Consider the following 15,019-nt stretch of genomic DNA (forward strand, 5'->3'; position numbering starts at 1 on the left):
ATGTCTACATTCCTCACCCAGTCAGCTCCCAATACCAGCACTTCAATGGCCCCCACCTTCCTGTTGGTGGGCATGCCGGGCCTGTCAGCTGTACCCTCCTGGTGGGCGATAGCCCTCCTCACTGTCTACCTTCTCTCTGCCCTGGGCAATGGTGCTATCCTCTGGATCATTGCCCTGGAGCCCGCGCTACACCGCCCAATGTACTTTTTCCTCTTCCTTCTCAGTGTGTCTGATGTTGGCTTGACCGCAGTCCTGATGCCCACCCTGCTGGGTCTTGCTCTTGCAGATGCTCATGCTGTCCCTGCCTCAGCTTGCCTCCTACAGATGTTCTTCATCCATGTCTTTTCTGTCATGGAGTCCTCTATGTTACTCACCATGGCCTTAGATCGGGCACTGGCCATCTGCCGCCCTCTCCACTTCCCAACACTCCTCACCAGTGGCATCGTTAGCAAGATCTGCCTGGCCATTGCTTTCCGATGTCTGGGTCTCCATCTGCCCCTGCCATTCCTCCTGGCCCACATGCCCTACTGCCGTCCACAGGTCCTGACCCATTCCTACTGCTTGCACCCAGGTGTGGTCCGTCTGGCCTGCCCCGGAGCATGGGGTGCAGTCTACAGCCTCTTTGTGGTCCTGTCAGCCATGGCGTTGGACCCCATGCTTATTTTTCTCTCCTATGGCCTAATTGGCAGAGTGTTACAAGGTTTGGGATCCAGTGGGGATCGCTGGAAGGCTGGCCAAACCTGTGCTGCCCACCTCTGTGCAGTGCCTCTCTTCTACGTGCCCATGATCCTCCTGGCACTCATCGGCCGTCTTCGGGTGCCAGTCCCTCAGCCTGCTCACACTCTTCTCTCCTATGTCCACTTCCTGCTTCCTCCATTGATAAACCCTGTTCTCTATAGTGTCAAGTTGAGGGAGATGAGACAGAGGATACTCAAGAGGCTGCAGCCCAGGAAGGTGGGTTGTGTTCAGTGAGGAGGGTGTTCCTTCACGCTTGGTGGCTCAGGGCTACCGGATTCAAAGGTTTCTGTGACTGAGAACTCATTTTATCATGCATGAAATGGTCATTCAGGTGCACCAGAATGCATATACGCCAATATATCTACCTGCCCCTAGAAGCATGCATGTGCTCATTGATGAAAACTTAACAAGCCCCAGAGAATGTACCCACTTTTATACCACAGATGCCGGGCATCAAAAGGGCCAGAATCTAGGTCTTGTCACTATCCTTCAAGTGTGTGAGAGTGTACCTTTTTCTGCATATCCACCAAAATTCACCAATACCCCTATTCTTAAATTTTCATAGTGAGAATAATCTCATTTTACTTTGTGTCATATTTCCCTAATAGTATCAATGAGTGTCTTTCACATATCTACTGGTTATTTTATTTCCTCCTCTATGAATAGCCTCTTCAAAAATCCTTCACCCATTTTTCTATTGGATTGTTTATGGTTTAAAAACAAATGTGCAAGATGTCCTAGTTTTAATCTTTGCCAATAGAGTATTTGCCTTTGTCATTATTTAAGCAACCAAATTTCAAGTAAATATAGTTTTACGTAATCAAATCTACATTTATATTTCTTTATAATTTTTGTGTTTCATATGTCTCTTTTAAGACAAGTATCTTTGACCCGTATGTTCTACATATATTCTCTTACGATTTTTTTTTTCTAGAATCATTATAATAGTTTTTACCTCTAAGTCTTTCTGTGTCAGGAGTCCAAGTTATATTAACCAAGACAATTATGTACTAGTGGCAGCATCTTCTATTAAATACATTATCTTTTTCTCACTGAAATAAAATACCATGCATGTCATCTTTTAGATGTGTCTGTGCATATAGACTTGGCTTTAGAGATCTTTTTATGGAGCATGATATATGTGCGTATACACACACATGAGATATATACATACATACACATCACTGATCTGTTAGAATAGCCTCATAGCGTGATTTAGTTAATAGATTTAGTTAATATGTGGTATAAAGAGATACCTCACAAAACAAACAAGAGCTTTGGAAAACTAACAAGAATTACATTATTTTTATAGATTAAATATAAGGGAATCAGCATTTATGAAAGTTTTCATGTTGAAGAATTTAATAGGTGTTTTAGTTATTAACACCTATTTTTTACTTTTCAGTAAAATTATTCACATAGTTAAATTTATCTGTGTAGTTTTTAAATGTATGATTGTGTTGCTACTGTAAATAAGACATTCCCTTCTTCTCTCTCCATATATATATTGCTAGATTGAGAAAAACATCTTTTATCTTGCATTAATATATACTTTACCAAATTGTCATAAACATAATAGTAGTATTTTCTTAATTTTTGGATTTTATTTGCAGTTAGCATTCATAAGTAAAAACAGGTGATTGGTAACTTTCCCCTAATACTCATATAAATTATTTCATTTTCTTATTTTATTCATTTCATTGGAATCTCCAACCTATTATGAAAGTTTGAGTGAGCATTGAAATGTTGTTTCTCATTTTAATATAAATGGCATTAGTGTTTCACCTATTTGAAGAATGGTTGGCGCTAGATCTTTGGGTAAACTTTATAACTTTAAATAGTTCATTAGTATTCCAATTTTATTAATTTTTAGTAAGCGTACTTAATGAATCCTATTACATTCTTTGTCAGCATGCACTAACACAATCATAATGTCTAACGTGTTGAACAACTGAAATATCCTTGTTTTCTTTTTTTTAACACTTTTATTGATTTATAATCATTTTACAATGTTGTATCAAATTCAAGTGTAGAGCACAATTTTTCAGTTATACATGAACATACATATATTCATTATCACATTTTTTTCTCCATGAGCTACCATAAGATCTTGTATATATTTCCCTGTGCTATACAGTATAGTCTTGCTTATCTATTCTACAATTTTGAAATCCCAGTCTATCCCTTCCCACCCTCCGCCCCCTTGCCAACCACAAGTTTGTATTCTATGTCTATGAGTCTATTTCTGTTTTGTATTTATGCTTTGTTTGTTTGTTTGTTTGTTTTAGATTCCACATATGAGCAATCTCATATGGTATTTTTCTTTCTCTTTCTGGCTTACTTCACTTAGAATGACATTCCCCAGGAGCATCCATGTTGCTGCAAATGGCATTATGTTGTCGATTCTTATGGCTGAGTAGTAGTCCATTGTATACATATACCACCTCTTCTTTATCCAGTCATCTGTTGATGGACATTTAGGCTGTCTCTATGTCTTGGCTATTGTAAATAGTGCTGTTATGAACATTGGGGTGCAGGTGTCATCCTGAAGTAGTGTTCCTTCTGGATATATGCCCAGGAGTGGGATTCCTGGGTCATATGGTAAGTCTATTCCTAGTCTTTTTAGGAATCTTCATACTGTTTTCCACAGTGGCTGCACCAAAATGCATTCCCACCAGCAGTGTAGGAGGGTTCCCCTTTCTCCACAGCCTCTCCAGCATTTGTCATTTGTGGATTCTTGAATGATGGCCATTCTGACTGGTGTGAGGTGATACCTCATTGTAGTTCTGATTTGCATTTCTCTGATAATTAGTGATACTGAGCATTTTTTCATGTGCCTATTGATCATTTGTATGTCTTCCTTGGAGAATTGCTTGTTTAGGTCTTCTACCCATTTTTGGATTAGGTTGTTTGGTTGTTTCTCATTAAGTCATATGAGCTGTTTGTATGTTCTGGAGATCAAGCCTTTGTTGGTTTCATTTGCAAAAATTTTCTCCCATTCCGTAGGTTGTCTTTTTGTTTTACTTATGGTTTCCTTTGCTGTGCAGAAGCTTGTAAGTTTCATTAGGTCCCATTTGTTTATTCTTGCTTTTATTTCTGTTGCTTGAGTAGACTGTTCTAGGAGAACATTTTTGAGATGTATGTCAGATAATGTCTTGCCTATATTTTCTTCTAGGGGTTTATTGTATCTTGTCTTATGTTTAAGTCTTTGATCCATTTTGAGTTTATTTTTGTGTATGGTGTAAGGGAGTGTTCTAGCTTCATTGCTTTACATGCTGCTGCCCAGTTTTCCCAACACCATTTGCTGAAGAGACTGTCTTTATTCCATTGTATATTCTTGCCTCCTTTGCCGAAGATTAGTTGACCAATCCTTGTTTTCTTATAATTATAGAAGAACACATTTTAAATGAAAAGTAACAGATTGAATCCACATAGTGCCAAGACAAGAATACACAATGATATATTAGGACATAATTCTAGGAACACAGAATAGCTATACCTCCATATTACATCAAGCTTTCCTGCAAGGTACATTATATAGTCTCTTATTAAACTAATCAGATAAGTTAGTCTGTCCATTTCATGAATGAGAATACTGAGGCTGAGAAATTAAGAATGCCCCAAGTCTATAAAATTAGTTATGAAACAATTTATTTTCAGATTCACCCTAATCAAAAGCCCCTACTACAGAAGACTTCTTAAAATTGTTGAATGGAGAAGCTGCTTGGTCTTGAGGCAATAGGGATGAGGTCTCTGAGAAACCCTTCTTTTCCCAAAGTTCACTCTTTCCTCCTCCTGGAGGAAAACCTACCCCCAATTTCCTATTTATTTACTGAGGGTAGAGTGATGTAAACAGAGTTTGGAGTCACACAGGCCTGGTTTTGAATTCAGGCCACTATTCCTGTGTGGTTTGACATGGATTGTCCCATATTTATAAAATGGGTATAATGAAGATTTCATAAAATCAGTCCCCTGAATCCTAGTGTCTGAACATAAGAGTTATTCAACAAATGGTAGTTTGGGGAAATTAAAAATGAAATTAAAATAGCTATGTTTAAATGTTGTATGCATACTCAATCTCAATAAAGAACTTTACAGCTGGAAGTTTCTTTAAGGTCCTACCACCTCATATAGACAGAAATCTGCAACCTGTGACCTGCCGAAAGCACTTTTGGGTGGACCTTTGTAGCTCAGTGGTGGATGAACTGAAAGCAGAATCGCTGGCTGCCTCCATGTGTTTATTACTTCACTAGGTGAGGGGAGCAAATAACTCTTCCACAGCAGGGTTTCAACTACTCTTTCCTGGTCCTCACTCCTAGTCACTGGCCACATCCACATCAATCCCCTTGAATCCTTGCTGTCTACTGGTTGCTGTTACCACTGCATGACATCAGGGGGCACTGTTCTCCCTGAAAATCATTCCACATCAATTTAACTGATAAATTTTGGGAAGAAACATTCTTTTTCCTCTAACAGCACATGGGAGAATATAAATACTAGCAAGAAAACTTCTAAGTGTATACAAAATGTAACTGTGATACACAGAAGTTGGATGAAAGTGCAGACCAGGAAAAACTTTGCAAATCCCAGATCTCTGGGTTGGTCCCACAGATTAACAAAGCCTGCCAGACTTGTACCCAGAGTTTAAGAGTGTGTGTGTGTGTGTGTGTGTGTGTGTGTATGAGACAGAGAGAGACAGATTGAGAGCGAGAGGGTTGGAGTAGGAGAAGGAGAGAAAGATTAAGAATTCCTAACAGGGATCATAAATCCAAATACCGTAGAGGAGGAAGTGATAATAAAACAAGTGGAGCAAGTGCACGCTCAGACTGTGATTAGTAGGAGCTGTGCTAACTTAAGGGGCCAGCCACTTGTCAGTGCGTTCCTGCTGAGTATTTCCATGTGGGGAAATAGAACTGGTTTTGCCATATCTTCCCATTTTGAAGATAATTTGAAGTCATCTAAATATCTTGTCCAAGCAAACCTTGCTGAAGACCGTATTTGTATTGTATAGCTTTAAAAAAACATTAACTGATTGATCTATACAATGCAGAAAGAAGAAATTCTTTTTTTAATTTTGAAGTACACATGAAATAATCAAAATACATGATACATAGCAAGTAATTTTCTCAAGACCCACAGCCAGGAAATGGCAAAGCTGAAACCAGAGGACTGTTTTGTTGGTTTTTTTTTTTTGTCTGTGTCCAGAGAGCTTTTCCACATATCTTGCCTCCTGGTTGACAGGACTAAGCTATCAGAGTGGATGGTTTAGAGGATATCTAATTCCTGTTGAGATCTATTTGCTCTTTCTTCCATGGGTTGGTACCAGCAAGAATACATCAGCTATCAGAATCATGGCCAAAGGGGACTTATGCTTGGCAAATTGATGAATAGTAGCCAAGGTGATGATGGACACATAGAAGATGAGCACCGCACAGATGTGGGAGACACTGGTGTTTAGGGCTTTAAGCCGTTTCCCATGGGATGCAATCCCAACTGCAGTCTTGAAAATAAACACATAGGAGACCCTAGTAAACACGCTGCCTGACATCACAGAGTGCAACAAACAGACCATAGTAAAAGTTAACTCTGTTGTCAGAGCAGGCAAGTTTCATGACATCCTGGTGGAGGCAGTAGGATTGTGATAACAGGCATTTATTACAGTATCTGAGTCTCTTTAAAGTGAAAGAAAGGGGAAGAAATAGAAGAACACTTTTAATAGTAAATGCCAGCCCAGTTTGCAAAACTCTGGAGCTGGTAAGGATGAAGCTGTATCTCAGGGGGTTGCAAATGGCTACAAAGCGATCAAAGGACATGATCAGGAGCACCGAGGACTCCATGTCTGTGAATCCATGGATGAGAAATTCCTGGGCGTTGCAGGCATCAGCAGAAATTCCCATGGCATTGAACTAGAAGATCCTTAGCATGGTGGGAAGAGAGGAGAAAGACAAGCCCAGGTCAGACAGGGCCAGCATGGAGAGAAAATAGTACATGGGCTCATGCAGGGAAGGCTCCGTCCTGATGACAAAGGATGGTGGAGTTGCCCCAGATGGCCATGAGGTACATGAGGCAGATAGGGATGGAGACCCAAACGTGCATATGCTCAAGCCCTGGAATCCTGATCAACAAGAATGGAGAGATTGCAACTTCCGAGGTATTGAGAGGAAACATCATAAATAGATCTCTTATTAAATGATGTACTGCTTGTGTGATTTTTAGAAGATTAAAAAGTTAAAAAGTAAAAAAAAAAAGGTCTCTTATTTATCTGCTCCTGGTAGATAAATAACATCAACAACAAACAGAAATTCTCTTAGTTATATGTACTGAGCACAACTAATTTCAATTGTCAGTTAAATTCACCATCGCTCACATTTAGGTGTCAAGTAATAATGTAATATAACTTTTTCTATATGAAGAAAAATATGGAGTAGATTTAAACAGTTTCTTCATGATATTTATTTAAGACCTTTACAATCTTCAAGTCTGTCTTTATTCCCTGACATACCTCTAAACAACTCTACAGAAGTAATGAGGTGCTTTATTAACCTTTTTTCCCTCTGTTTTTAATTTTATTTTTTAATGAATCATAGTTGATTTAGAATATTAGTTTCAGATGTACAGCAAAATAATTCAGTTATATGTATACATACATATATACACATATTTTCAGACTCTTTTCCTTTATAGCTTATTACAAGAAATTGAGTGTATTTCCCTGTGCTATACAGAAGGTCCTTGTTATTTATCTATTTTATATATAGTAGTGTGTATCTGTTAATCCCAAACTCCTAATTTATCCTTTCCCCTTTTCCCCCTTGGTAACCATAGTTTGTTTTCTATGTCTGTGAGTCTTTCTATTAACCTTTTTTTAAATCACCACTTTTTGAAGTTTATGCATCACGTAAAGTAAGTTGGAATATATTGTAATCTGGAAAAGCTCTTAACATCATGAAAGTGGTCAATGGTCGTGTACTCATACAAACCACAGATGCTGTAGTAGCAGGAGTTAAAGGAAGCCTAAATCTTGTGTTATTGTTCATGGAACATGTGTGTGAAAATATAAAATTGATCTGCCACAGTGCTGAGTTTCCCTTTTGTCTCAGCCTTTCAAATGTGGTTAATGTTCCTTTAACGTGTAGCACATACCACAGTTGTCACTTGTAGATGCCTAAAGCACTCACATCCTTTCCATGCAATTGCTACTGGTGCTGCTCAGAATAGCTACAGTGTTTGCTCTTCTCTCCTTGTTATTGAATTTCTTTCCCATTGCTCTTGGCTTCTCTGTGTCTACCGTTAGGTTGGTGACCCATTCAGTTCTTATCTCTGGTATTCAGACGTGATCCCACTCATAACCCTGGTGTCAGCATCACTGACACCTTGGGTAACTCTGCTTTTAACAGCTTTAGACCAGAAAAGCCCCAGTGGTGCAGCTGACAATCTGCCCATGTCCTTGTCAGAGGAGTGGGATTCAGATACAGAGAAAAGGGATAGAACATTGTCCATTCTTACTCGATGAGTCCCTTCAAAACAGGTCATTTCCAAAGTTCCATGTCTGTGGCTTTTCTTGACAAGCTCCCAACCTAACTCGGCTAACTAAATAAATGACTTACTGTTAATAACATTTTTTCCCACTATGCTTATCATGCAAATACAAAGATGTATCCCCATCCCACATACAGACCCTAATCTTACCAGTAGTCAATGCTGTCCCAAATGTAGCTTGATCTCTTAGACTGGAGAACCCGTGAAACATCTTCACCTCCAGCCCTCTGAAAGGTATAGGGTTAATGTCTATAAATTGCAGGCTTTTTTCTATGGAAACATAAGATCATCTTAAGGAAGGTCAATTTCAGTCTCTAGGACACCTACCAGGCTCCTGGTTGTCATATCCCAGAGCAGCAGTGGAGAGGTTTCAAATGACTCGGGTTCTGCAGTTTCTTCACTTCAGCACCCTGTTGGGAATCTGCACCCTTATTTATACTCTTATACTCTTCTCTAGCACAGGCACACCCTCCTGAGAATGAACAGACACCTGTGTCCCTGGGAATAACGACTCCACTTGCTTCATCACTGTCTGTCAATAAGGTGCTCTCCTAAGAAAATGCAGAGTGCAGGCTCTGCCTCACAGTCATAGGTTTAACTCTTGTGACTGTCTTCCCACATGAAGTGTGGGCTATGGGGACAGCCAGTCTCAGATATTGGTAAGGCAACCCATGGCTCCAAAATTAAGTGTATGCTTTAGCAGACTTGGTGTGAGACTATCACAGACCGTATATGGAATTCTGCTCTCAGAGGTGTTTTCTTTGGTCATCACAATGTCCAATTTTATTTTTATTGTGAATGCATTTAAGTTGTTCACAAGCTCTCAAATTTATCATAAAATCCTCTTTTTTTCATTGTCTTATATTCAGTCCTTCACCTTTATTGACAACCAAAAGCATTTGACTTTATAGAACAGAAAGCCGAGGGTTGCAAGCAGTCTGGTATCTTGGACCCTCAGGTGTAGAAGAGGAAATCAGTTTTTATCCAGTTCTCAACTTTGCAAACTGGAAGTAAACAAAAGGTGTAATTCTGGTAATATGGTTATAGGAGGACATACGATTTTCAGGCAGAGAGTAGAAAATAAGATCTAGCAAAACATCTTACTCCTGAAATGGTATAACAGATATAAATGAATCAACTTTGATAAGCCAACAATGTATTCAAGTTAGTAGAAGAGGGGGTATGCTGGAGGTGAGGGCTGCAGTCATCAAATTAGGTCAGGCAGAAACTTAAAGAAAAGAGACCCGTAAATTATTAATTTTGGTTTTCCACTTCTCCCCCCCAAAATGTATATTCCGTTAAATACATTGGATAAAATAATACAAATGTCTAACCTTGATGTACTTATCAGTTCAGGATCATAATGGAATTATATGGCTCAAGTTCATCTATGTTACTTCCTCCCAGCACTTTTTGACAGATGTCTGCATTATTCTGAGTTCAAAATTCATTGGTCTCCAGGTCACAAAATGGGACCAGGAGGAAAAGCAGCTGGTACTAGAAAAAAACTGCTTCTTTGTTTGTTTGTTTTTTCAGGGAAGATAGCTATGAGAACTCTGGCCCTAGAGGGGCTTAATTTAAGTAAAGGGTCCATTTATCTAAGTAAATGTAGGTAAATTCAGGTAAAAAATGAAATAAAATGTATTATCTTCCTCCTATATTATCCTTCCAATTCACATTGCTGCCCCAGTCCCTCCTGTTTCATTTCTTCTTTCCCTGATTCCTCTTTTCCACTTATTGTTAATATTATTATTTTAGTGTAAAAGGCTATGAATTTAACAATGACAAATAGTTCTCATAAAAGAAATTGCTCTCAGCAATCTTTCTGAGCCCACTTCTGTAAACTTTATGTACTCATAACCCCAATGGCATTTGAGTGAATAAGCCCCAAAATCTTGAAACCTTTCAATGTCTCATGCCATCCAAAAAAACTCTCATCATTTTACAAAGGATATTTATTTTGTCTTGTCTGAATACCTTACAAAACCAAGCCTGAATACAGTGCCTTTCAAGATAGTATTTTTCCTATGCAAGATCACTTCTCATTGTACCCAAGCCACTAAGCAGTCAGATCTCAGCAAAGCATGAGCAGGGAAATGTTATTACAGTTTGGAAGAAAATGGCTTAACCACTAAAGGCGTTACAGAATCTTACCTAATTGAATTAATGAACATTTGTAGAAGCATATTTTAAAGGTGTTAGATCTGAGACAGTAGAGGAAATGGCTGGTGGCATGAATATAAATTGACATGGAGAGGAATTTATTGACATGAGGACACTCATCCATGATTGGAGTTCACTATTATATCAAGGAAACCTGCCTACTGTGATAATGCACTCTTGAGATGGTTGCTTGAAGCTTTAACATGATGATTGCCTATAGAAAATTAGATAGAGATGCCATATCTGGTTGGCATCATACAGAAATCTCAAGGAGGTAGACATGTTAGAATGGATGTATCATGGAGGGCCAGATAATTTATCACATGATTATTTTCTCTGGAAGGAAAGAGAGGGCATTCCTTCACTTAAGCAACAAAGAATGCATTTGTAAGAGAGTGTCTGACATCTTTGAATAATTCAGTAGTTGCTGTTCTCTGTAGACTGGGCTTGGCAGTGAAAGCTGCTTCTATGGAAAAACTCCCTAGTAACAATGAGAATAGATGGATTTTCAGACCACATGGTAGTACTTAACAATCAGAAGTAAGGTAAGTAATTACTGTTGAGAGTAGCAAGGCTAGAATGACAATCACAGTGTCAGTGCCCATAGTGATCTGTTCCATTAGATGATAGCATTCCTGCAGATAAGCTCAGTGGACAGTGACTAGGGTGTTACTTGAAATACATTTAAAATAGAGAACTTCTGAGCGTCAGACTGACATCATCCACTCTAACTGAACAATGTGGTTCCTTAGCCTATTTAAAGATTTAAGTCACTTGACATACCCAGTGTCCATCAATTACACATGAGCCTTAGTTCCCTTGATGAAATAACCTGCAGTGCCACTGTAAATATGAAACAAAAAATATCCATGGAAATATGTCCATTTCCAAATGTGCTGGCTCACTGGGCAAAGGAGAATACTCAGAGTCTTTGAGGACTGCTGGATATAGGATATGATCTCTCACTGATAATAGGCACCCAGACATACCATCCTGCTCTTTTTTGGTTAAAGCATGAGTTTATTGAAGCAAGATTAATGGAATTCTGGACGAAGTTTATCTCATAGTAAACCCAATGATTCTTAGCTCTGCCTGTGCTTATTCCATAGATGCCTAAGTATGTAACTGGCAATATTACATTTAGTAGCTAGGGAAAATCTCATGTTACCACATCTGTGAAATTTAAACTGTTATGATAGGAAGGGCAAAGTACAATATCACAAAAGCACAAATAAATAATGTGAATAGTTATTCCAGAATCCCATGGAACCTATCACTTTTATATGGATGCTTCTCCATTATTTCACATCCATAGCCTTACTGGAGGTTCCCAATAAGTTGTTAGAAGAGAAGATAAATATTCAGGCTTGGTTTCTGGCTGGATTGGTGGGCAAGTTGGTGTTAACCAAAAATAGAATATGACGTCACAACAGCCCCACACATTGTGGCCAATAAAAAGAACAGTGAAGGAAAATCCTCATAATGTACAGTACTCTTGGTTGTCAACTTTTTGTGAAAAGAGAGGCTGTCTGATGTATGTGGATATGCACGGGCTTCTGTACTTTAGTGAAAGGTTTGGATAGTTGATCAGGTATGGAACTAGCAAATTTGAAAGAGAAACAAGGAAGTCTGTAGAAGATGTACATGAAGTACATATTGAAGTGGTCATAAAGGGTGAAAATCTTTTTATCTCATACTACTACCCACCAAACAGTACTCACCCCAGTGGAGGAACTCAACAACCAAGTGGAAAGAACCAACATGTAAATATCACCCAGCCTTAGCTATACCACTGCTGGTCGCCTGGGGCACAGGTGAAGTCATCATGGCAGAGAGAGAGAGAGAAGGCATGAGCAACTCCCTTTTGCCAAGGCTAATCTGGGGAAAATGTTGAGAAAACAGTGTGATCCTCACTCCTGGGATGTTAGTAACGGCATTACAAGCTTAACGTTCAGCTAAGTGCCAGATCCAGAACACTTTATATGGCCCTTTCTATTTACATTGGATATGACCCTACACATAATAAAGGGCAGAAATAACTTGGCCTACGTAAGATCCAATGTTAAATTACATTCATGTGTATTTTAGGATTCACTCTATAGTATGTATATTTCAGAAGCATGCAGAGAATTGAGAGTTTTAAGAAAAAAATCCAATTAATTAAAGTGCTTTTTGTACATCATTCAGAAAATAACAGCTGTCTTGTTAACAGAGTTTCCTACGTTAAATCTGGATTGTTATAATTGTGTACAGAGTCCGAATGAATATTTTATTCAGGTCTCGTACTACCTGCAAATATAAATAGTTTTTAACTTATATTATTTCACTTTATCTTGAAAACAAAATTATAGTTTAGGTGGTATTAATATGGGCTTAACTGAAAGGGGACCTAAGCAAATATCATACAACCTATAAGTTGCAGAATCTGGACTGTTGGAGGCATATCTAGGCACTTTGGGGACAATTACCCTATTCTACCAAAGCACTCACTCATAAATGGACTTACTCTGAGATAACTAAAGATTAGATTTGGAACCTCTTCTGAATTAAGGCCTTGATAATAGCCTTTTGAATCTGCTTAGTTTTCACACTGTAGATGATAGGGTTGAGCACAGGAGGAATGAGCAAGAAGATATTGGCCATGATGGTATGGACAAATGGAGGTGCTGAATGGCCATAGCGATGGACAAGAGACAGGCTGATGAGAGGGATGTAGAAGATAGCAACAGCACTGATGTGGGATATGCAGGTGTTGAAGGCTTTCTGCCGCCCCTCTAAGGAAGCAATGCTGAGGACAGACCGGATGATCAGGACATAGGAGAGCAAGATGCAAGGACAGTCAAACCCTGTTGTGGAGAAGAGTGCAAACAGACCAAGGATGCTGTTGATTCTGTTGTCTGTGCATGAGAGTTGAATGAGATCAACATGGTAGCAGTAAGAATGTGAAAGGACCATAGAACTGCAGAAGGATAGCCGCTTGACCCAGAGCACAACTGGCAACATGACAGCAACATTCCTTATTGCCATGCTCACCCCAATCTGGGCAATCCTGGCATTGGTGAGGATGGTCGTGTATCTCAGTGGGTCACAGATGGCCACAAAACGATCAAAGGCCATGGCCAGAAGAACCCCTGACTCCATGAAAGTAAATCCATGGAGAAAGAACATCTGAGCGATGCAGGCGTTTAGGTTGATCTCTCGGGCTTCAAACCAGAAGACACCAAGGGTAGTGCAAAGTGTGCACAGGGACAAGCTCAGGTCTGTGGCTGAAAGCATAGAGAGGAAGTAATACATGGGCTCATGGAGGCTCTGTTCATGGAGGACCACCAACAGGATCATGCTGTTCCCAGCCAGGGCGATGGCATACAGGAGACAAAAAGGAATGGAGATCCAGACCTGGACTGCTCTCAGGCCTGGAATACCCGTCAAGAGGAAGGCCAGAGGCTGAGCACTGGTATTGTTGAGGACCAGCATAGTGAGGTACTGGGAAGACAGAGATATTTGAATAATTAAACTTAACACATGATGAAAATGCAGCTTGTCACTTAGACCATCTTTCTGGCACTCTGGGATTCACTGAATTACTATTGCTGATTCTCCAAGAACTTTCCTATTCTCTGAATTGTCTAGAACTGCAAGCCTCTTTTTCTGTCTCAGTATTTCTCATTTGTTGAGAAGGGAGGAGTCCCTGAATTGTTTCACATCAAATTTTCTTACATCTCTAGTTGTCTTTTTTGGCAACAAATACCACAATTTTAAATTATCCATTGGATTTAATTGACTTCAGAAGTCCCCAGTAGAATACCTAAACAATATGCTGATAAATCTGGTTTCCAGTATTTTTTTTGAAAATAATTTATTGATCCTGGAATAAAGCACTGAAAAAGCAGCTCACAATTGAAATGTGAATATTATGAGGCTTTCCTGGGATATATCCAGAAGGATGTCAGGACATCCTCAAGATACACATGTCTATGTAATGACAGGGTGGTCCAAAGAATCACCCTAAGAAAAATAAGTATAGCCCTGATTTGTCAGGAGTTCCCTGTATTATTGACAAATATTTGTATGCATTACATAATTTTATCCATATTCTAACTCCTAGAGTATATATGTTTTGCATATGACAAAACCAAGACTCAACAGTTAAATAATCCCCCAAGTTTTTATAAAGATAGCAGATATTGAGAGAAACCACATATATAACAAAGGTGAAGGAAAAGAAAGAAAGAGAGAGAGAAAGTAAGAAAGAAAGAGAGAAAGAAAGAAAAAGGCAAACCTTGTCATTATTTTATCACATTTCAGTAAGCACTTCACTTTAATGAATAGCATCGGTTTACTGCGAAACACAAAGAACTCTAATAGCTAGCATTTCTTGAACACATATTATGTGCCAGATCCAATTATCTTCATATCCATAATCTGATCCAATAATCATAACTATCCAATTAAGTACTGCAAATATCATCCCAAATATACATACGGGGAAGCTGATGTTTAAAGTGATTAAGTAATTTGCCCCAAATTGTGTAGCTATGCAGTTGAAGAGCTGAAGTTGGAATCTGCAGCTATGACCCCA

General features: G+C 39.0%; 2 protein-coding genes and 1 pseudogene across 2 annotated transcripts; 1 reads left to right on the forward strand and 2 right to left on the reverse strand.

Annotated features, from left to right (window-relative positions):
* Window positions 1-972, forward strand: OR51S1 (olfactory receptor family 51 subfamily S member 1). Its single transcript, XM_010952704.1, has one exon. It carries the CDS (start codon window positions 1-3, stop codon window positions 970-972), a length of 972 nt encoding a protein of 323 aa, XP_010951006.1.
* Window positions 973-6,031: 5,059 nt separating this feature from the next.
* Window positions 6,032-6,906, reverse strand: LOC105067229 (olfactory receptor 51A7-like; annotated as a pseudogene).
* Window positions 6,907-12,963: 6,057 nt separating this feature from the next.
* On the reverse strand, window positions 12,964-13,914 carry LOC105067211 (olfactory receptor 51F2). Its single transcript, XM_010952686.3, has one exon. The coding sequence runs from the start codon at window positions 13,912-13,914 to the stop codon at window positions 12,964-12,966; it is 951 nt and encodes a 316-aa protein (XP_010950988.1).
* Window positions 13,915-15,019: the final 1,105 nt, after the last annotated feature.

The sequence above is a fragment of the Camelus bactrianus genome, chromosome 10, assembly GCF_048773025.1.
Source record: "Camelus bactrianus isolate YW-2024 breed Bactrian camel chromosome 10, ASM4877302v1, whole genome shotgun sequence".
Taxonomy (NCBI): Eukaryota; Metazoa; Chordata; class Mammalia; order Artiodactyla; family Camelidae; genus Camelus; species Camelus bactrianus.